Raw genomic sequence first — 22,252 nt, 5'->3', positions numbered from 1 at the left:
ACACAGACACATCAAATTATTATATTCTCTCTATAGTGAACCTAGAGGGTAATATTATATAACATGTACCATGTAATAACATTTCTTTGATTATGCAGCAGAAATAAGTTTTAATAATAATAATTACTTCCAATTTCAACATACAATCAATTTGGATGTATCTACAAACTTATTATGCATTGTATGTGAGTACTGCAACGTAGGCAACTTACAACCTCCAGAGGCATTCAGAGTCAAATATTATAATAATTAAATCCTGGCAGTAGGTCGATAATGTAAACCATAAAGTGTACGCATTTTCATGAACTTGTAGGTATATAGTTTTTCATGTTTCATTTGAGAAGTTGTTTTTTATTAAAGTTATTTAAATTAAGCTGATTTAATTGAAAGCAGCTGTGTTTAATCTTTTTTTTTCGGGACTTTGCCGTTGATATGGGTGGAGAACAAGGTAATTATAGTTTCCTATGGACTGAAGTTATAACAAAAACATGATTATAACAAATGTCACAGTCTCCGAAATTTTATGAGTCATGTTAAATTTCCTCCTGAATTATTAAAAGTTTGTTTTCCTCCAAAACTTCTAAGTTCCTGTGCATGCTATTAAATATTTAATCGATTTTTTAAAATTTCAATAAAGAAAGAAAATAAACTGCTTCTTTGTTTCAAGTCATTGGTAAAATCATTGGATTTAAAAAAATATATAAATTAAGAGTTTGAAGCATGGGAATGAATTTAAAATTGGAAAAACAATGTCTTGAAAAAATATGTATGATATCTAGCTATTGATTATATAAAGGGTATCATAAAATGACCTCAAGATTTGTATTGAATACAAATACACAGTTTTTGGTCTTTTTACTGTGATTTTTATATTGAATCATATGATAGGGTTATTTATGGCCTCTTCGCCTTTGCATACACAAACTCACTCCTTTGTTGAGATTTTTCATGGCCATTCTGCACAAATGTGGTTGAATTTCGTTGATGCATTGTTGGTACAGACCTTTGATTTTAAATAACCCGAAACCCATGTTAAATCACAGGATCTAAGGAGCCAATTCTATTCATTAAAAAAAGAGAATACACTACATGCAAGTGTCTTATGGAGTAATTGAAGTATTTCACCAGACTGTATTCGATATGGCACCGTTTTGTTGAAACCACATATTGGCCACATCAATATCATCTAAAAAACCGTGTTTTCATTTCGCTATATCGATTTTTAGTAACATTCACTGCTTGACCAGTCTCATTTCAAAAAAAAATGTGGTCTAATTATGTCTCGTGGCATGATGGTTAGTGTGTTGGATTGGCATGACAATTCCTTCAAGAGTAATTCTTGTCATGAAAAAGTGCTTTCTCAAATTAGCCGTTCGGATTCGGCCTAAAATTGTAGGTCCCTTCCATTCCTGACAACAGTACTCGCACACAGGAATGGTTGCGAGTTGTAAGTCACTAGGCTCTGGTTCAAAACGGACTTTTGCGCCACCCAATTTATTTATTTATTTATTTAATTATGTCTCCAGACCAAAATTCAAACTTAAAAGTGACAAATTGCGGATACATTTGTTTTTCGACAGTCAAATGTGGGTTCTCAGAATCGACAATTTTAAAGATTTACGAACCCATAAATGTGAAAATATGTTTTGCTTAGTGACTATATATTGTTTGAAATTTTGGAACTGCTGTCGCCAAGCTTCCAGTATTTTTGATATATTGTTCAATAATCAAGATATGCTGTTCTTTCATGTAAAGCTCCATTTTAAGTAACCTTAAACTGTCAACTGCTTGATTTAATGGTTGTCAACACTTTACTACATAAAAGGTGGCAAATTTAAACCTTGCATTCATTTTAGGACACCCTTAAATTAATGTATGGGTAGATTTAAGAACCTTTGGTATAAATTATTTAGTCAATCGTCGGTAAACTTGTTTTTGAGCTTTTCTTAAATTTTTACACCTCAAAAACTGATGCTATCAATAATAATAAAAAGCGAACATTAAAACCAAGTATTTACAAAATTGCCATAATTAGAAAAAGAAATCATTTTCATTCATTACTTTTATTCAAAATATTTAATCATATACCTAACGAATAAGAAACGATTATAAATAAAGATTAAAATCAAAATTTAGTTTGATTTTCCATTCAAAAAAGGCAACATTGTGTACTTTCCTACTCTCCTGAAATTTGTAAAACTACCTTAAAACCTGAGTTAATTTTTATATAAATAGGGTTTTCCAATATGAGGTTTCATTTTGATATTTAAGAAAGTCAGTATTTGAATAACCAATGGATGTTTATTTTCCAGTTAGAAAAAATGTATGACTTTAGCAATAAAAAACAATTCAACCGCCATGACTACGGTTTCATAAATTCACGAATTTCATCATCTTCAAGGTCTTAAAACAATTTTTTAGTTTTTCTTTAGCGACGTAACTAACTTATCCCAACAACTCAAATTTTTCTACCTGTTTCACTTCACTATTATCTTTTTTTCTATTCCCAAATTTCATTGATTTCAATGAGTTAGTGAAGCGTGTATTGGACCAATTTTATGAAAAGCGTATTTTTTACTTTTTAAAAGTCAAAGTATGAAATTTTCAAAAGCTCAAGTAGAGGGCTATTCAACATAAAATCTCTTTCTGGGAAGCATAATGCTTGCAAAATAAGGAATTACAAAATTTCTTCAACTTTTTCCTTCAGAAGAAATGATATGAGTTAAAATATTTATGCAATTTTTAAGCAAAGTTTCTTTTATGAGCAGTACTGAAGGCTGTGGAATTAAATATTTAAATTTCACCTGTTTACTTTAACTTTAGTATGAAGCTTAACCAATACATTTACATTATGCACAGCTAAAAAAAAAACTTCAATATGATTTCTTATTGAAATTTAAACAATTTTACTTTTATTTTCGATTAAAACAATTTATAATATGCACTTTGAATGTCGACAATCCAATCAATGTAAGCAGAAACACGTGTATAGATTGAAGGCATATTGGCTTTGCCACAAGGAATGTATCCCCAGGAAACGATTCCAATGAGTTCAGTTGGGCTGTTTGCGTCTTCCTTTACCAATGGACCACCAGAGTCACCATTGCATGCTGAAACACCATTTCCAAGGGATGAACTGCATACATTGCTTGGATCAAGAGGAGCGGAATCCGGCAAAGCCTCCTTGCACTCATCCCAATCAACAATTTCAGTTTTAACTGTCTGAAGAGTCTTTGCAGCGGAAAACACAAAGGCTTTTGTTTGTCCCCATCCGTACAAAGAAGCATTGCCTTGAGGAATGCTCTCGTGTTGAGGGAGTACGGCTGGCTGGACTGATTCGTTGAATTCAAAAGGTTCGGAAACGTGTAATAGAGCAATGTCGTATGGTCCGACATCTCCTTGATATTCCGAATGAACTTTTCCAAAGTCAACTTGACGATGCTGAGCAGTCGGCACGCTAGTTTGGAGTCTTTCATGGAGTCCAGCATAAACACCCATGCCTACGGCTTTGGAAATACAATGAGCAGCTGTAACGATCCATTCCTTATTGATGATTGTACCACCACACGTGTGTGAATGCCTCTTGAATTTCCTGCTCAAGGAAACGATGTAAGGAGCCGAATTTGGGACAGCTTCTTCACCTTTAATTATGTATGGAGTTGTGAAGCTAGCAGTCAACTTTTGTAGTTCTTCAAGAACCGAAGCATTGACACATGCTAATGCAAACACAAAAACTAAAACGGCTTTCATGATCGAAAATGTATACTGACTTCGAATTGAATACGGTAGCTTTTTATATAAAAGTTTATAAGTTTCAATTGTCATGGTCTTTAATCATAAGTCATAAAATTGATATCAAAAAGATTTATTTCATTGAATTATGTAGTCATATGTATATTTTTTATGAAACTTATAGCCGTTGTTAAGGGGACAAATTTATTAGTCCATAATCTGTTCAAAAATTAGAAAGATTTATATTGCATGTCAGACATTTCTATTTTATGAAATAAGATATCTTATTGATATAGTAACTGGACAAAATTGAACTTTAAATATTTACGTACTATGTTGTTCTAAAATCCAGACACTTCTGCACCGAAATCAGCTGTTAATATTTTCGACGTTTTGTAACGAAAAATAATGAGTGTATTCCCTCAAATTCCAGAAGGAGGATAACGAAATCTCCACAAAAACAGCACTATTGTAAAAAATCTCAACAACTTGCCAATATCATCAAAGAGAAAATCTTCATATAAAATATTTTCCAATGAACCAATTTGTATTGCCTAAGTGCTCAAGAAATTAAATCTCCAATTTTCAAGTCTGCTAAAACCACTTCTGTTGTGACATTGGCTTAAAATTTTAGTAACTGGCAATAAAATTAAGACGTTTTCGAACTTTTATTAATGTCCTTTGTTTAAATCATACTTCAAAGTCACTCCTTTTGGGATAATTATAATGAAGTAGTTTTGTTTCGAGAATTTGTGATGATTTTCCAAATCCATAACAATTTTTCAGTGTCTCATTTAATTTTAAAATAAATATGTGTTGAAACCCTTTTTGTATGAAAATATGTATATTTCAAATCAAATGGGGTGGCGCAACAGTCCGTTGTGAACCAGGGCCTAGTGACTTACAACTCTCAACCATTCCTGTGTGCGAGTACTGTTGTCAGGAATGGAAGGGACCTACAATTTTAGGCCAAATCTGAACGGCTAGTTTGAGAAAGCACTTTATCATGACAAGAATTACTCTTGAAGGTTTTGTCAATTCCTCGAAAGAGGCAGTACCCGCGAAACTTATTTTTTTTTAAATAAAGGTGACACAGGCAGGGATTGCACATAAAACCCCTTGCACCATCAGTCTACAAGTACTATAAAAAAATATGTATATTTGCCTTTTGATTATATTTGATGCAATACTCGTGTTTTATTCGAAAATCTATCAATAGTATAGTAAGAATTACACACGAATAACAAAAAAAATATCCGCAGTATGAATACTACCCATAAAAGTTAAAGAAGAATCTTACTACAGATGGGGTTTTGACATTTATACGAGTCTCGAATGCATGTTATGTGATTTCGTTTTCAAATGTTGGTACGATTGATAATGCATTCATATTTCGATGGCAGTGTTCGTTGAGTAGTTGTGCATTTGGAATCATGTGTTTTCCATTGGCGAAAAAACAATCAATCTGTTACTGTTGATATTATTTAGTTTTGTTAATACAAATGGACTAACTGGGCTTATTTTTCACGAATAGAAAAGATTATTAAGTTGTGCTATGTTTCCACCAAAGGTTTGTCTCAGTTTAGATTAAATAAATCTTTTTGGTGTTCCCACCGCACAAGAAGATTTAAAAATTATTAAGTCTGAGAGCACTTTCTAAAATGCAAATGGTGTTTCGATGTTTCTCAAGAAGTGGAAGTGAGATAGTTTGATTTGTGTTAAACAGTTAAAAACTGAATAGTGCAGAACCATGTAAGAAAATGCTACCTACTCCATGTGCAATTTTTTTTTTATTTAAATACAACAAAACTATATTTTTTGTACACAAACTCCTCCACACAGGTTTTTCTTAACAAATTTTGACTCGACTCTGATTCCCGACCGGAATTGAGTTGATTCAAGCTCATTTCAACTCCATTCAATTATATAAGGAATTGAGGTGAGCTTCAAGCACGCTTCAACACCACATGGTAATGTACTAGCCTACAAACAAACCCCCTTCTTGAAGTTTTTATTTAATGTCAAATTGTTTGGTTAATCTCAATTTCCAGATGTTTTCTTACCATTTCTCCATGAAAATTGTCCATTTTATTAGTTAAAATTAATTTCTTTTTTTGGAATTTATTTTCAACTTTTGATTTTCACAAAACTTTCTTCTATTTGTGTTTTTTTTTCTGACAGGTCTTCTTTCAGTTGTACCAATTTTTAAGTACAAAATCTGGCTACTGCCGATTGGTTTTCTTGGGAATTTTCTACTATACTATATATAGAATGCCAAAGAAACACGGGTAATCTAAACTAGATCAAATATTCAAATTGCGAGATTTAATTGAAGGATTTACAACTCAAACATATTTTTGGTTTGTGAATTTCGATTTATAATAATAAATAAGCTCGGGAATAGCCTTGGAAAAAATGGCACCAACCCTTTCCAAACTTCCTAATTTCAACGTTTTCCACAGTCAAAGCTCTGTCATAGTCTTTATTACATAAAACAGAATTACCACTGTTATAACACTGAAATAAAACTAACACACATTGTTTAGGGATGTAATACTCTCCATAATAAGAGTCAATTTCTTACTTCCAGAACCTACTTACAAGATTGTGAGGCAATTGAAAAAAATATCTTTTCAACTCAAGGAAGAGTGTACCTATTTAATACGTAAAATAAGTTTGTTTTTATGTATAATCCTCAATTTACATACTCTGTGCTTTTGCTTTCAAAAAGAAGAGTCCTTGCCTCTTTCCAACAACACATATTGAAGGGAAGGACAAAACAAACAAATGGCCAAGTAAATTACTTCAGCATAACTATGAGTCAGAAAAGTTTGTCAAATTTGTTCAACGTTTAAGCCATTGGAAAATTTCTTAAATAAAAATATCAAGTTTTCTTCAACAGAATTCTAGAATAAAGTAGGTGTGTATCGGTATTCGTTTAATGAAGCAAACATTAATTTCTAAAAATTCAAAAATCTTAAAATAATCCATAAAAATAGCTTTGTTTTATATTTTACTATTCAATATGCAAAATCATCATCAAGACTAAATTTGTAAGAATGTGCAATCGTTATTATAGCCTCGCCTAGAAAGGTCGCTATAAAATCGCGATTCTGTTTTCGAGAACTATTAGATTCTCTTGTTTACATCAGAGAAACTTCCAATCAATTTTACAACTTCCGTTTCATTTGAACTTGGTTTGTGGTAACGTGCCACAAGCACATTAAATCCTAAAAGCCAAGCCTTAGCCGTTAGCCGTTAATATAAAACCAACCACTACCCCATTTTGAAGTTTTATAAATATATTTGTTAGGGGAATTCTTAATTGATGGTAGGATGGATAGATTTAGGGTAAGGGTAGGTTCGGTGCCTATTATAATACATTCATATAAATATATACTCTTTGAAATAATGTGTATTTGTATTGCCAAAGTAAAGCACCACACATTCTGTGTTAGAATGAATCTATAAGAGGTTACATAACAAAATTCCCGACCCTAAAATCCAACATGCCTAATCAAGTGTTAATAACGAGAAGGGGTTATGGTCTATTTATATTATTCTAGCAGCTATCAATAAAAATGCACAGGCAAACTGACGCGATGTTCCTTTCCTTCAGCAGAAGCAGCAGCAGCAGCAAAGTCCTGTATTCTGCTTTTCCAGTCTTTATTCTTGTGCGTATTTGCTTGAACGCTTTTAGTTGATTTTATCGCGCCGCAGATGCTTACTGATTAATAGAGACTTTAAATAGACAACAGCCGATAATGCGATTGCCATCAGGACGAGCAAAATGTAATTGCTATTTAAGGACACGCTGCGCGGGCGGCGGCGTCGTCAATGGCGGCGACCGGCGGCGTTACATGGCATAGCACCGCACCATATATTCATCGTAAACTTACTCGGGAAGGCAAGCAGGTGTACCTAATTACATCAGATTCTGCAATCGATCCAATTATATGTGTGTTTAAAAAGAAAATGCATCGTTTCTCAAAGTATGATGGCTATAAGAGGTTTAAAGGAAGCACCTCAAGTATATTGAAGTCTGTATAGAGTATGTAAGAGAACCTACAGAGAATACAGAGAGCCTCCGTAGAGATGTCAGACTATACAATTGTCGATGATTTCAGAAAGTGACTATAAAATGTTGAACATAGTGTACAAAGTTGGCACAGAATCATAAAATCGTATCGACCCCAGGGAATATGCCACATTTTCGAAAGTCCTTTGGTGAGAGAATGGAAATTGTTTTTAATTTAAGGACATCTACATATGCACTGATGTACAGTACTTATAGTGAGGCTTAAAGGATAATCACATGGATATTGAAATTTAAAATTTATCTCACTATTGACGCAAACATGTACATTGTACATTTTGCAAGTGTTGTGTATTGATAAAGTAACGCTGCAGTATTAAATGTTGTAGTGTTTATTTTATAATAAATAATTTAGCATGGACTTTTTTTCCACAACAATTCGAAAATATGTAAAATATTATAAAAATGTGTTTATTTTGCCTTAAAGCAAGGGACTTTTGGCCCCATGTAGCTATTCCGCCAAATATCAAAAAGATTTTTCTATTTTTATTCATCAATCTAATGAGTACATAAAATATTTGTTTGTGTTAACCACAAGCTTCAATATAGCTTTTTAAAAATCTATCAGCTAAAAATCGAATGTAAATTCCATTCATGTGGCATAGTTTCGATTGTATATTTAGAGAAAGTTGTGGAAAAGCAATTTTGGTAATTATTTCTCACATGTTCTTCAAAAATTAAAAATCAAATTAAAGAGTTGAAATAATAAAAAAACAGGCTGGGATTGGAACCAAACTGATATTTTCCCATTCATGTCCGTTTGTCGATATTTTTTAAAAGTTTTACAAAATTTTACATTTTGCGTAAGATACACAAGTTTGAAGTCAATATCTTTCTTTGTTCTCAAGAGATTTGAGTCTAAGCCCATAATTATCATTTTTTTATTCGTTCTTGTTAATTTTCGTTTGTTTAAAAAAATATTGTCGATTGATTTCTTCTAAATTTTAAAATTGAAGTCAATATCTTTTTTGTTCTCAAGAGCCTTGAGTCTAAGCCCATTTTTATCATTTTTTGGTCGTTTTTGTTCGTTTGCGTTTGTTCAAAAACATGATGTCAATTGGGTCATTTTAAAAAACTAGCTAAGGTTTTGAACAAATATTTGGCATATAATTAAATAAGTTCGATTTCACTATCTGTTGTTGTTCCCGAAATATTTCTAGCGAAAAACATTTCTTAGCAACATATTTTAAAGATTTGTTATCTTTTAAAAAAATGCCTTTTGTTAGCAACAATATTTCGTATGGAATGAAATAACTTTGAAGCCAATACCGACATTGGTTCTCGAGTAATTCGAGTGGAAAATCATTTTTTTTCCGATTTTCTGTTTTATTTTTTGTACATTTAGTACACTATCAATTAGGTTTTCTAAAAATGTTATCAAATATTTAATGTGCTTTTAAAGGGAGCGTATCGAAATCCCACTTTTTAAAATTCCGTTTTTAAAAAATCCCGAAAAAAAGTTTTAAAAATCCGTCTTCTAAAATACCGATTTTTTAAAATCCCGGTTATTCAAAATTCCGATCAGTAACGATCCCGCTTTTTAAAATCCCATCAAATCCCGACGATAGGAGTCAAAGGTTTGAATGTGAAATTACTTTACGAATATATAATAATTAAAAATAAAACTAATATACAGGGTCTGGCAATAAAACCCTCCCGTATTTTTAGACGTTTATATTTAAAGCTATTTATATATTTTATATATTTTATTTAGTTTTAAACATTAACATTTTATTTTATTTTAGTAAAATTTAAAAAAAATCAATACAAATTTTCTGTTAAATTGTTTATTTATTTGTCATTTCGTTTTAAAATACGATAGATCTATTTGCCGGACCCATCTTTTTGCCAGACCCTGTACAATAATATCGTTATTTGTTTTGTTTTTGTTTTTTTTTTGTTTACAATATTAATTCTTGCACAAACAAAATGCATCCTAACGGTCTTACCACTATCGTTGAATTTGTTAATTTTTAATTTGAGTTTGTTGTTCTGTTTTAAAAGAATACTACTTAACTTTATATTTTTGTTTTTTGATATATTATATTTGTTAAATATTACATTAAAATGAATCAAAAAAAATACATGATTTTTTTTTTTTTTTTTTCAAAGTTCGATTTTGCAATCAAAACTAGTTTTTTAATTTTAAAAAATCGCAAAATCGGGATAGTAAGAAACGGTATTATAAAAAAACGGGATTATAAGAAATGGGATAAAAAAAGCGGGATTATAAAAAATCGGGAATATAAAAAACAGGATTATAAAAGACGGGATTTGAAGAAACGGGAATATAAAAACCGGGATATCGAACTTAACCCATTTCAAAATGTTATTCTTTGATATAAATAATTATTAATGAATTTTTTTCGCAAAATTTTCGAAATTACAACATTTTATTTTCATTTTTTGTAAAACGATTTGTTGATTTCTATTCAAAAATACAATTTAATTGAAATCTCTAGAATTATGTGTTCAAGAGATATTTTGATCAACCAAATGTTTGACTTTTTTTAAATTGCAGTTTTTGAGATACGGCTGATGAAAAAAGGTATCCCGAACGTAAGAACAAACGAAAGCAGTTTAAATCCTTGTTCTGTGGGGATTAAGCGCCACCAAAACCAATTATTTACTTTATTTTAATAACTTAATTTTAAAATTATGAACAGAAGATTCCTAGGATCTAATGATTTCTTTTCTACCGCATTATTCCGCTCATTTAAAATTCGTACTTAACAAATAATAATCAACATCCACTCTAATAAGTTACTTCTTAACCTTTTTTGGTGGGGAGCTTACAACTTTTTAAGTACAAATAGCACTCTGCTTAATTTCTTTGTTTTACCGTGAGAAAGTTTTATTAATAAACATAGAAACTCATTAACCATAAAAGCGTATAAATTTTCGATATTAACTTATTATGTTTCTTTAAAATTACATATCCCAGCAATGAAATAGATATTGTGATGTATATATATGTATACATTTTAAAGGAAATATGCAGACTTGAAAATTACTTAAAATATTTGCACTACGTCCAAATGTACGATGCAAAGTACATAATACACCCTCGAAATTTATGCGATTCATAAGCGTGCATGTGATTAATTTATTATAGAAATCGAAAAATTACCCAGACAATTTATTTATAGATAAAAGCTGGAACTGTAAATATTTTTCGTTTCATTAACGACTTCCATTTGGCACCCAAATAATAATTATATTATTTCAAGCATGGTCTGCATAGGGTGCTATACATTTTTAAAGACCAATGTTTTTAAATGTAGTTTCAATGCGCTTAATACATTTTTCAAAATACAATTATTTTTTCAATTTCATAATAAGTTTATTACCAATAAATTAAAGGTTTTGTAACTGGCAATCATGTTATACTTGTTTCAAAGTATTGAATTCTAATCTAAATTAAAAAATGAATCTAGTTTTAGATCGAAAAAGAACAGCATTTTTTCAATTCATTTAATAATTGTTTTTAGTAAAATGTCTAATGATTTTGTAAAGCATTATCTTCCATATCTTCAATATTCCATGCAGAGATTTTCAGTGTCTTATTTACTTTAAAAAATATTCGTTAGTCGTTAGTGTTCAACTTTCTAGTCATTCATAACAAAAAATGCAAAACGGTATAGAAATAACAAAGTAACAATTAGTTCTTATAAATGATGTTGAAAACGGTAATTTTTAAATCGGAGTTGGGCACCAAAAATTAACTCTTGAACGTATTTTTGAAAACCTTTCAAGGTTTTTGAAAAATTTCATATAAAGTCAATTGAAGACTCATAAGTTATCCCATAACTAGTGAACATTTTCGAAAACTAATTTAGATTCTAAAATTATTTAAACTATAACTAGGTTAAAAATGTTAAAAATATTCATAAAATTTGTTGTTAACAACTTAATACATATGTGGTGTCTTGTCCTAGACTTAAAAGTGTATTTTTAAACAAAGGTGTAACGATTTCATTTGGAAATAATTCTTAACTGAAAATATATTTAGCTTTTCATATTCAAAGAACTAAAAAAATACTGCCGGACTTGTATAAAGAAAATCGAAACTATGTACACTCTTAAATTTTGCTTTTAAACAAATCACATTAAAAGTAAAATTATAAACCAATCCAGATAAACAAAACGTCATTTCGAATCATTGAATTTTCAAAAGGGAAAACAAATATCATCACTGATGAGCGAAATGTAATATTTTACAAGATCTTATAAATGCCACTCCGATTATCCGGATATAATATATTCACTGATTCAGAGATTTTTATTATCATAATAACATTTCATTCATCAAGCAGCGATATGTATTTTTTGAAGGGGGTTAGAAGATCAAGCGAAATCGTGCCTTCTTTCGACACTGCTATTAGTTTGTAGGCATTATAGGCACAGCATCCCAGGTCCAAGCTGAAGCTCATCTATTTATTTCAATGGCATGCATGCAAAGTATTTACGAGTGTATAGTACATAGATATATCTTTTATTGTACATCTACTCATTATGTAAGTACAAATTCAAATAATGTACATAAAAATAACGCTATAGGAGTACGTTAGATATATCGATGAAACGATTCTAATTTTAGTGGATTTTCATGACCTATTCTTATTTGGGTAATGGCCGATTTACATATACTTATATGCAAATCTTTTATTTCATTAATCATTTTAGTTATATCTTGTATAGGTATAATGTGCGGTGGCCTATATTGTAACTATGCTTCTAATAATATCTATTTGTATAGTTTTATTGAAAAACTTTTCTACTTATAAAATCAAATTTTATTGCTTAATATTAATAAAAATGTTTATGTATCTTTTGATGTTGATTTATTCTCATCTACAACACTTATTTCTTCAATAGACATAAATAAAATATTTAGGTGCTTACCAAAATTTTATTTGTTTTATTTCTGTTTCAATTAATCTGTAATTTTCAATTGATGAATATCTGCACTTACATAAAATTGATTTGAAGATTGTTAATGTACGAGTATATAATAACAAATAAAATTGAATTATAGTTTTAGAAGTTGTTTTCAACGTGTTAAGATTTTAGATATATTCGACTTTTCATTAAAACACAAAATGTGCATAATTAATCGCAAAAAGTTCGGATACAATTTGTAGAGTTAGAATTACGAGTTCCTTGTTCGTCTTAGAAATACATAGATACATTTGTTTAGATATGATTAAAAAAATCATGTCAGACGAGCAAGAAGATCTTAAACTCAAAGCTTCTTAAGTTGGACAATTTTTTGAATTAAAGGAAAACTATGTGGGAGTTCACAAAAGATAAAGAACTAAAATACTCATAAAAGTTGTAGAAATAATATTTTCTAAATAATACAATACGCTTAATGGAAGAAACAACTTAGTTTTTAACATTAACTTTTGATTACACATTAGACGCTGATATATTCCTAAATGCGAAGAATGGAAAAGCTCCAGGCGAAGACGGGTTTCCATATTAGTTTTTTAAAAATGCTACACCTACATTAATTAACAATCTTCAAATTCTGTTCAACAGAGTTTTCTTCACGGCTGAAATTCCCTCTTCTTTTAGAAAGTCTGTAATATTTTCTATTCACAAAAAAGGACCTTTTGACGTTGTGGAAAATTACAGAGGAATTTCTTTTATGAATGTAATAGCGAAAATATTCTGTGGCGTTCTTGTAGAGAGACTTTAAAAGTGGGCCGAACGTAAAAATTATATATCTGATCTTTAAGCTGGCTTCAGAAAAAATTATTCATCCATTGATCAGACTCTGTCATCCAATGTCAAAGCGTTTCATGCCAGGAACAGCAAAGTTTACTCAATTTTTGTTGACTTTAAAGTTGCCTTCGACCTGTTCAACAGAAATGCGCTGTTCTATAAGCTCTCACAACTTGGCGTATCTTTCAACTTCATTAGAGTGATAAAAAAAATGTACACTAACACAAATGCAGTTGTTTGGGATGGCACATCTTATTCAGAATGGTTTGGAACAAATACTGGCGTGAAACAAGGTTGTAGATGATCCATTCCATAGGAATTTCATAAAAAAGCTCCTGAACCTACCCCAAAATACTCCTTGTTAAGCTATATAAATACTTGGAAAGTGTACTACCAAAACTGTTGACAAATACACAGACTGACTTTATATTTAAGGTATGCTGTCATTATAAGGAATCAAGGCTTTCAAAAAAACTACTTTTGTATGAGTTGAGGAATAAGGACAGTTGGTATGACAAATAGCAATCTTGAAACCTTACATATCGATGTGAACAACCAACGTAATTTGAAAGACCAACTCTAAACAATCATTAACTATGCAGGAAACTATCCATTTTTTAAACGAGTGAGACTGGAAAACCCTAAGCAATTTCTTAAAAACAGTTTAAAAGTATAAGATATTATTAACATCAGATTACGTTTGAAACTTTAGTTCTTTTTTGTTGATTATTGAAAATTTAATTAAATTTTAAAATAAACATTTATAAAAAAGCCTGACAACTTAGCCATAGCTCTTAAATTCATAATTTGTCTGCTATTTTTTTAAATTGAAATATAAATAAATAAATAACTTGCTTACTTACCTACTTATTAACAGAGTTGGATAAAGCATTCCACATTCTCGATGTGCTGTTAAAAAAAGGATCTCTATACTTGACAATACGTTCGAAATTGATCTTAATGTTAAACTGATGAGCATTCCTAGAAGTACGCATATTACGACTGTATTGTTTGAAGGGGGGTGGGGGATACAAGTGGCTAATTCGACAGAACCCTGTTTGTAAAAATAACAATAGAACAAGGAAAAATATGAAACATTGCGGTGGTGTTCGAGTGATGTAGTTAATTCGGTTATCAAAAATACCATCGCCTATCATTTTCAAAGCCCTTGTTTCGATAATATTCAAAAGACTTTTACTTGTTTTAGGGGCACATATCATTTATATAATTGTGAGGTAATCTGTGGTACACATACCGAGTACTGAAAGTGGATTAGTTTCGAGTATGCAAGTTCCACTCTTGGATTGTGTCATCGGGATGGATTACGCTTTAACTTACACAAAATGTTATTTTTAATAATTTTCGAAAAACTGGTACGAATGGTAAGTTATGAGTGTTCACCGTACTTCGGCTACTTTTTAAGCTTTACTTTCGAAACTTACAAATGAATGTTTCTGTACTATATACATTCATACGTAGTAATAATAAAAAAAATGCTTAAATGGAACTGCTGGTTCAAAAACCGAAAAGAAATTATTGAAATCCTTTATTTAATTCCCAAAGTGGATGCTCCAAAATGTTAACTATCAGCCGTCACGCTTTTATTTATTATTTTGTTGTATTTATTTTTTATGAGAAATTGGAAAATGCTCGGAATCTTGTTCCCAGCTATATACATACATAAATGTTTATAAACTTACTTAAGTAAATATTTTTTATTTTTCATTCATTTTTTCTCATTTGATCCGATGATTTATGAGTTAAACTGAATTATTCATGTTTTTCATATCATAATATTTCAGTTCACACTTACAAAATTCTTAACACAAAATTTTTAACACTAACACTTTGCTTGAGTCAAAACAGAAACCACTAGTCAAGTGATGACAGCCAGAAAAGTTGATATATTTTCGGCTATAAATTTACGAACTTACAATTCAAAAATGACCTAACTGATTAACATTTTATTTCTCGTTTGAATCTTTCAAAATTTTTAAGAAAAATATACGAATAAAATAAAAACAAAATTTATCTGCCAATAAATAATATCTCTGTATACCTACCTATCTACTGTAAAAATATATATAAACTTGGAAGAGAGGTTATAGCGCTTAAGTTATGTAAATTAGCATTTTTATTTGGTCGGATTTGTATATTTCTCATTATTTATTCTAAATCAAGTCATCTGACAAAAATTCAATTTTCTGTGGGTTAGATGGCGTTTATTATATTTATTAAATATATTTAAACGATTAGTATTAGCATAGCAACTTTTTTTTTAAATTTGATTAGACAAGATTGGAGAAGTCGAGCCTGATGAAGCAGAAGTAATATGATTTGCGAATTGTCCTTAAAACAGAATGTGTTACGAAAAAATAGACATTGAAATTGTTTAAAAAAGTTGGGTTCAATTTATTGAGTTTATAGCTTTATAAGTCAAACCAATAAAATTACTCTGGTAATTCTCCATCAGGTTTTTAAAATATATAAAAAAGAGAACAGGAAAGCCTTTTTTTAAATGACATAATTAAAACAAACACCTTTAAACAATATTTGAATATAAATACTTTAAAAATTTGAGGTTTTTAACAATGTTTTTATATGTTTCAGTCTTATTCAATAGCTTGATGAAATAGCCTTATTAAGAAGATGTATTAAAAATAACTGTTGAACAGTTCCTTTTCTATTACAAACCTAACTTTGCTATCATTGGTTTTCATCACTGAATATTTTGTTTTGGGATTTAAAACGATTAGAAAGTTAAATTATTAATTTTAAGTATTAAAGGGGAAGCTTTTGAGTTAAAGCATTTCATATACTAAACAAATTATTTATTTAACCAGGATTTTTTCTTTCAATTAATTTCCCATTTTTGTTTAATAATTAAATAATTTTTAATGAAGAGCTGATTTCCAATTTTATAATTCAGAATAAAATCAATTCACTGAAGGTTCCATTTGCTTTGCATTATCATCTGTCAGTTTAACTTTTCATGATCAGCCCTTAAATCAAATGCTTGACTTCAATTATAAAGTTTTTTTTTTCAATGATAGGAATATTCAATGATCGTTATAACCTAACTGTCAAAAAAATTCAATAGTTGTTTTTAATGATTAAAACTAACAAAAATTATATCTGATCCCTGAAGTTTATGGAGAACAGTTTTTTTTGGAACCATTTTCTAAAATGAGATACTAAACAAATTCAAATTGAAAATAGAATTATCATGAGTTTAATTAGCTTTAAAATTGGTAATGTTGTGTTTTCTTAATTATACTACGCGATATCTCAAAAACGTTATTTAATAGAGTGATTTTGATTTTATGTCAGTCAAAAACAATCGGAATTGTAAAGCTTTCGTTTGCCTAAAGATTACAAAAAATTCGTTCTACAGAACTTTACAGCTCATATTTTGATATTTTTCAAATTAAAATCTCTAAGATGCTCTTTTTCTCATACATATATCTGAAAAAATGTATTTCAAAATATTATTATTTTTTCTATCAAATAACATTATTATTTCTAAATTGATGATAGAGTGTTAACCACATTATAATGTAACAATAGAAGAATACTCAACGGTATTCCGGGTTAAATGCAATTATCTTTCAATTGAATTATTTGCTTATAAGTGAAAATAAAGCAACTCACACAACACATCCTGGTCATGACAGTTTTGTGATTAATTGAAATATAAATTCACTGTTCCATACTTTGATAGAATCGAAAGCTGTGGACATAAATATGAGAAAATTCAATTAATAGTTCTTTTTATTATTTATAATAAGTTTTCTGAATAAAAATATGCTCATGAAATTTTCTTTTTGTTTAAGGATGCCGTAACTGGAGTAGCAATTACCGGGCGTATCGATCCGAAGGGTTTCTTCATGTATTGGAACGATCAGAGGGATGAAAAGGATTTATTGGATATTGCTACAATTCGAGATGTCCGAACCGGTATATACGCGAGGAAAGCAAAGGTAAATTTGTTTTGATCAATGATATTTTAAAATAATTATTTTGATGAACTTATTAATTTTTGTCAAATGAAGACAAAGTTTCATCAATTTTCTGTTGTTTTTTTACAATACATGTGTTTTAATTTAAAATCTTATTTATATAATTATTATTATATGGGAAAACTAGTGCTTATTTTTATTTAAAATTTTTACTATAGAATTGTTAATTTTTTGTTTGCAATTTCCGAAGAGCACACAACATTAAAAATAACTTATATGTTAATTAATACGAGTATATCGTCATGTTTAAATAGATATTTAGTTAACGTACTTATTCAAATTATGAGTACTTTAACTGTGTACAATGAGATAAGGTAGTGTATCTATTGTTTGACATTGAATTAGGCATAATATAAGACTTTTCGTGATTGGAAGACTTCTATATTATCATTTACGTGCACGCAAATGTACGACAAAATAACTTTTTGTATTCAGTTTAAAACTAAAACAAATGTTAATTATATCAAATGAACAGACGACAAACGACGGTATGTTTGAAATCGGAAGAAAAGTTAATAAAACTCTAACTAATCAGCAAATTGATGATAATTAAAGAACGACGTTTGGAAGACTAAGGTCAATAACATTTGTCTGCTTATTTTAAAAGAAAACATGCAGAACTAATTTGTAAATGTTTCGTTTGTACTGTCTCGGTCATAATACAATTTGCATATAGGATACAATGTTTTCAAGTTGCCGAGATGACACATTAGTGACTTAATCTCGCTTAATTGATCAAATAGAGTATTCAAAATGATATAATTTTAATTAAATTGCACGAAGCTTAATTCTCTTAGATTAACAAAAAGAATTCAAATGTCAAGTAGTACCCAAGATAGACGTAGACTTATTGTAAAAAGAATTGTATGTATATTATCATAGATTTAACGGAAGAGTTGGCTTAGAATGATGTAAGGCGTTATGTTTTTGGGGACTTTTTTCAAAATACTATACTTTCAGTAGTGATTACAGAAACTGAATTTTAATACATATCATATTTTTCGAGGAATCTAGTTCCGAATGACGGCTGTGCAGCATTTTTGCGATGATTTCTCCTCATGTAATTTTTAATCAAAATGAGACAAAGTACATGTTTTCCAAATGTATTCACAATTTAGACCGTTATAAAAAAAGTTTTGAGCTGAAAAAGGAGCGTGGATCTTGCAGAGCTTTAAGAAAGAGAAAATACACAATAATTGTAGCTTTTAAATACTGTCCAACCAATCAAGAGGCAGATGTACTCTACTATACATTCGACGAGTGATTTTTTTAACTTCCCATAGGAAGTTATGTAATTATATCCGTACTTCCTTACGTTCGCAACGTTTTTTTCGTCGTCCATAGCTCAAGAACCAGAAGCGCTAACGACTTCAAATAAATGTTATTATACAGATAATAAGGCAAAAAATGCAAAAAAGGGCTCTCAAGAAAATTGAGTGGGTGGTTTTTTTTACCATAGCAGTTTAGAAAAAAGGTGATATTTTGGTTAACCCTAAATATCTCACAAACCAATGACGCAAGATACTTGAGTTAAATTTTATATCATATATTGTAACGTGATACAAAACGGGTATATTTTTCGACAAAAATCCAATTAACGGTTTTTTTTTATAAATCAAAAGAAAGTGTCACCTAGAAAATTTTACGACTGAAGTATGATTTAATGTCTAAAACAAAAAAATTGAATTTTGTATCAAATATCTTTTCAAAAACTTGAGATTAAGGCTTCAAACTTATTTTATCTTGTAAAATATATTGTTTTCAACGTTCGGAAAAATTTTGAGAAAATTAGAATTGACAGTTTTTTTTACAAAAAATTAAAACCTAAACAAAAAAATTAATAAAAGTTGGTAAAAATTGATTTTCGACTCAAATATCTTTTCAAATATTTGAGATTATGGCTTTCAACAAATTTAAACTTATAAGAAATATTGTTATCAACATTAGGAAAAATTTGGAAAAAAAATCGAATTGACAGTTTTTTTTACAAAAAATAAAAACCAAAAAAAAAAACAATACTAAAACTTAGTAAAAATTTACTTTTGACTCAAATAGGTTTTCAAAAATTACAATTATTGGCTTCAAACTTGTTTTATTATACAGAAAATATTAATTTCCATAATCAGTCATTTTTTTTTTAAATCCAACAGTCCGTTTTTTCATAAAAAAATAAAATCTACGAAAAAATACGCAAATTTGGTAAAAATTGATACATATTGACACACTTAGAGAAGTAATCAGTGTGGGTCGCATCCCAGAGTCTTTTTTAATTTTTGCTTCAGCTTTTATACAATTCCATTTTTTTAAATTTTATTTTAGTATAATATTTTATTTATTTTCTTTTGACATTTAATTTAAGGGTAACATTTCATTTCTTTGGCACTGCCATGTTAAAGTAATATACATTATATAAAGAGTTACCAGAAGGGATTTTTTTAATCTTGTGATCAGATTTTTTAAACTTTTGGGAATAAAACAATACCACTCAGTTGCATATTTGATTACCATTCCTAACCTAGTAAATTCGCAAACACAAAATGGAACCATTTTTTAGACTAAACAGACTCAATTGTTGATAATCATTTATTTTTAGAAACCAAATTTTCGGAATTTAAATTTGTTTTATTCAAATTCTTGAATTTTTATTGAAGTTTTCAAATACCAAACTTTTGCCTATTTGAAACAATTTATTTATTTTAAAATATTGTTTACTTAAAAATTTTTTTTTTTTTTAGGATCCTAAACTCCGACAGCTTTTGAATATGGGATCTATGGAAGATACTCTGGAGGAAAAAACAATAACTGTCATACAAGGCTCTGATTTTGTGAATCTTACTGTTATTAATTTTTCTTGTATTAACAAAGAAATTGCTCAGGTAATTATTTCTTAAATGTTCCTTAAATTTTTCAAATTAAAAAAATTCAAACCCTTTTTCAAATGTATTTAAAAAAAACCTGTTCGTGTCGGTGTTATTTTAAAACATTTAAATAAAATCAATGTTTTAATCTTCTTTTCAAATTTTGCACATACATCCTTTAAATATTCCGATAATTTATAAACAAGGTTCTAAAGTAAAAACGAAAATATTTAACATTATCTTATACATATGTTATTGGTCCTTAGGTTCATTAAACTTCTTTTCAATATGTCATAAAATAGTTCAATAATGATTGACATTTAAAACTCTCTCAAATAATCTAATCTAATTTTAAGCATCCTTCTCAGTGTAGTCATTGAAGAATAAAATAAAAAACATATTTTTATTATCGTTAATCATTGTCAGAATGCATTGATTTAATTGGCTCTTTTTGATTGATGATTATTTTCATTAGCCATTTATTATCGTTGATTCAATAAAGAAAATATATGAAAAAAAAAACACAAACATTATTTACTCTTCAATTAAGAGATAAATAATATTATTTGTAGTTAATTCCTTATCTCTGTCTCCTTATGGCATTTGCATTAATGTTGATGATGGAAAATGAATAAACTGATTGTCAGTTCAGCAAATAAAAAATCAAATATCAATACTTAAAAATTAATATGTGTGCATACAATATTTTTAAAAAGGCCTAAGTTCACATCGTAACTTAATTTTTAACATATTATGGACTGCACTAATTTGACTCCTTTCAAAATTGAAAAGCCAGAGGCAGTTGTTTTTCAATGAACTTTATGATTTTGAAGTCTTAGAGAATTGTATCTTGATGTGAATATATTTGTTTGAGTCATAAAAGTTATCCGTTTTATGTACAGAAAATGTGGAAAGATAAACTAAAAAATTATAATTCGAATCTTTTTACCTATTTCTCAATAGTATTGGTCCTACGAGCTCATGAAGCTAGCCTATAGTTTATCACAGATAAATGGATCCTCGAATATGTTCCTTCAAAAGGCTCATACAAAATTGTGTTTGCAAGCGGTCAGAGATAAAATGATTCCAGTTAAAAAGTATGTAACATAAAATATTAACTTTAAACTAAATAAATTTAATTTTTAAATATAAATTTTTCTTATAGTATCATTAAAATCTTCACTCAAAACAAAGAGGATAGAAAACGTGTTGAGAAGGCTTTAGATGTTTCCGGTCTGCCATCAGGCAAAATAGATAGCTTGCCCCTGTCAAAATTCCAGTTTGAAGACTTTTACAATCTTTACAAAAATCTTACACAACGGACTGAAGTTGAGAAGATTTTCGATGGAATGTAAGTTGTTCATTTATTTATCAATTCTGTGATTGAAGATTTAAATTTATATTTTACGTATTTTAATTAACAGTGTAGGTAACTCGAAAAGACGTTGCATGACAATTTCACAACTGGTAGAGTTTTTAAATAAGACTCAACGAGATCCTAGGCTGAATGAAATACTCTATCCTTATGCGAATACGGCACGAGCAAAGGAAATAATAACGGAATACGAGCCAAATAAATTTAATTCTCAAAAAGGACTTTTAAGTTCGGATGGATTCTTAAGGTAAGATATTTTAAATTAAGTGTTTACGTTTAAGACTTTTATGTTAATGATGATGTAAGACAGCTTTTAAATAATCTTTATTCAAAGGAAAACACATTTCAACATAGTTGGGCTATGACTAAACTTATATTTGTGAGAACCTCTTTGATAACATTCCTATATGCACGTTCTAGGTTATTATACACCGCTTGTACG

The 22,252-nt window shown here is 29.2% G+C and overlaps 2 protein-coding genes across 5 annotated transcripts in view; one reads left to right on the top strand and one right to left on the bottom strand.

Moving 5' to 3' along the window:
* LOC129952844 (1-phosphatidylinositol 4,5-bisphosphate phosphodiesterase classes I and II) overlaps positions 1-22,252 on the top strand; it is a 48,821-nt gene that overhangs the window by 14,468 nt on the left and 12,101 nt on the right. For all 4 annotated transcript variants that reach the window (XM_056065701.1, XM_056065699.1, XM_056065698.1 and 1 more), the window contains exons 3-7: positions 17,392-17,538; positions 20,313-20,453; positions 21,399-21,532; positions 21,601-21,786; positions 21,860-22,057. In XM_056065701.1, coding sequence (XP_055921676.1) covers positions 17,392-17,538; positions 20,313-20,453; positions 21,399-21,532; positions 21,601-21,786; positions 21,860-22,057 — 806 coding nt within the window. The remainder of the gene's footprint in view (positions 1-17,391; positions 17,539-20,312; positions 20,454-21,398; positions 21,533-21,600; positions 21,787-21,859; positions 22,058-22,252) is intronic.
* Positions 2,880-3,774, bottom strand: LOC129952846 (lectizyme). Its single transcript, XM_056065704.1, has one exon. The coding sequence runs from the start codon at positions 3,748-3,750 to the stop codon at positions 2,923-2,925; it is 828 nt and encodes a 275-aa protein (XP_055921679.1). The 5' UTR covers positions 3,751-3,774; the 3' UTR covers positions 2,880-2,922.

This window comes from Eupeodes corollae, chromosome 3 (assembly GCF_945859685.1).
Source record: "Eupeodes corollae chromosome 3, idEupCoro1.1, whole genome shotgun sequence".
Classification (NCBI taxonomy): Eukaryota; Metazoa; Arthropoda; class Insecta; order Diptera; family Syrphidae; genus Eupeodes; species Eupeodes corollae.
Note: the sequence above shows the minus strand (reverse complement) of the source record. Positions and strands in the feature narration are given on the sequence as shown.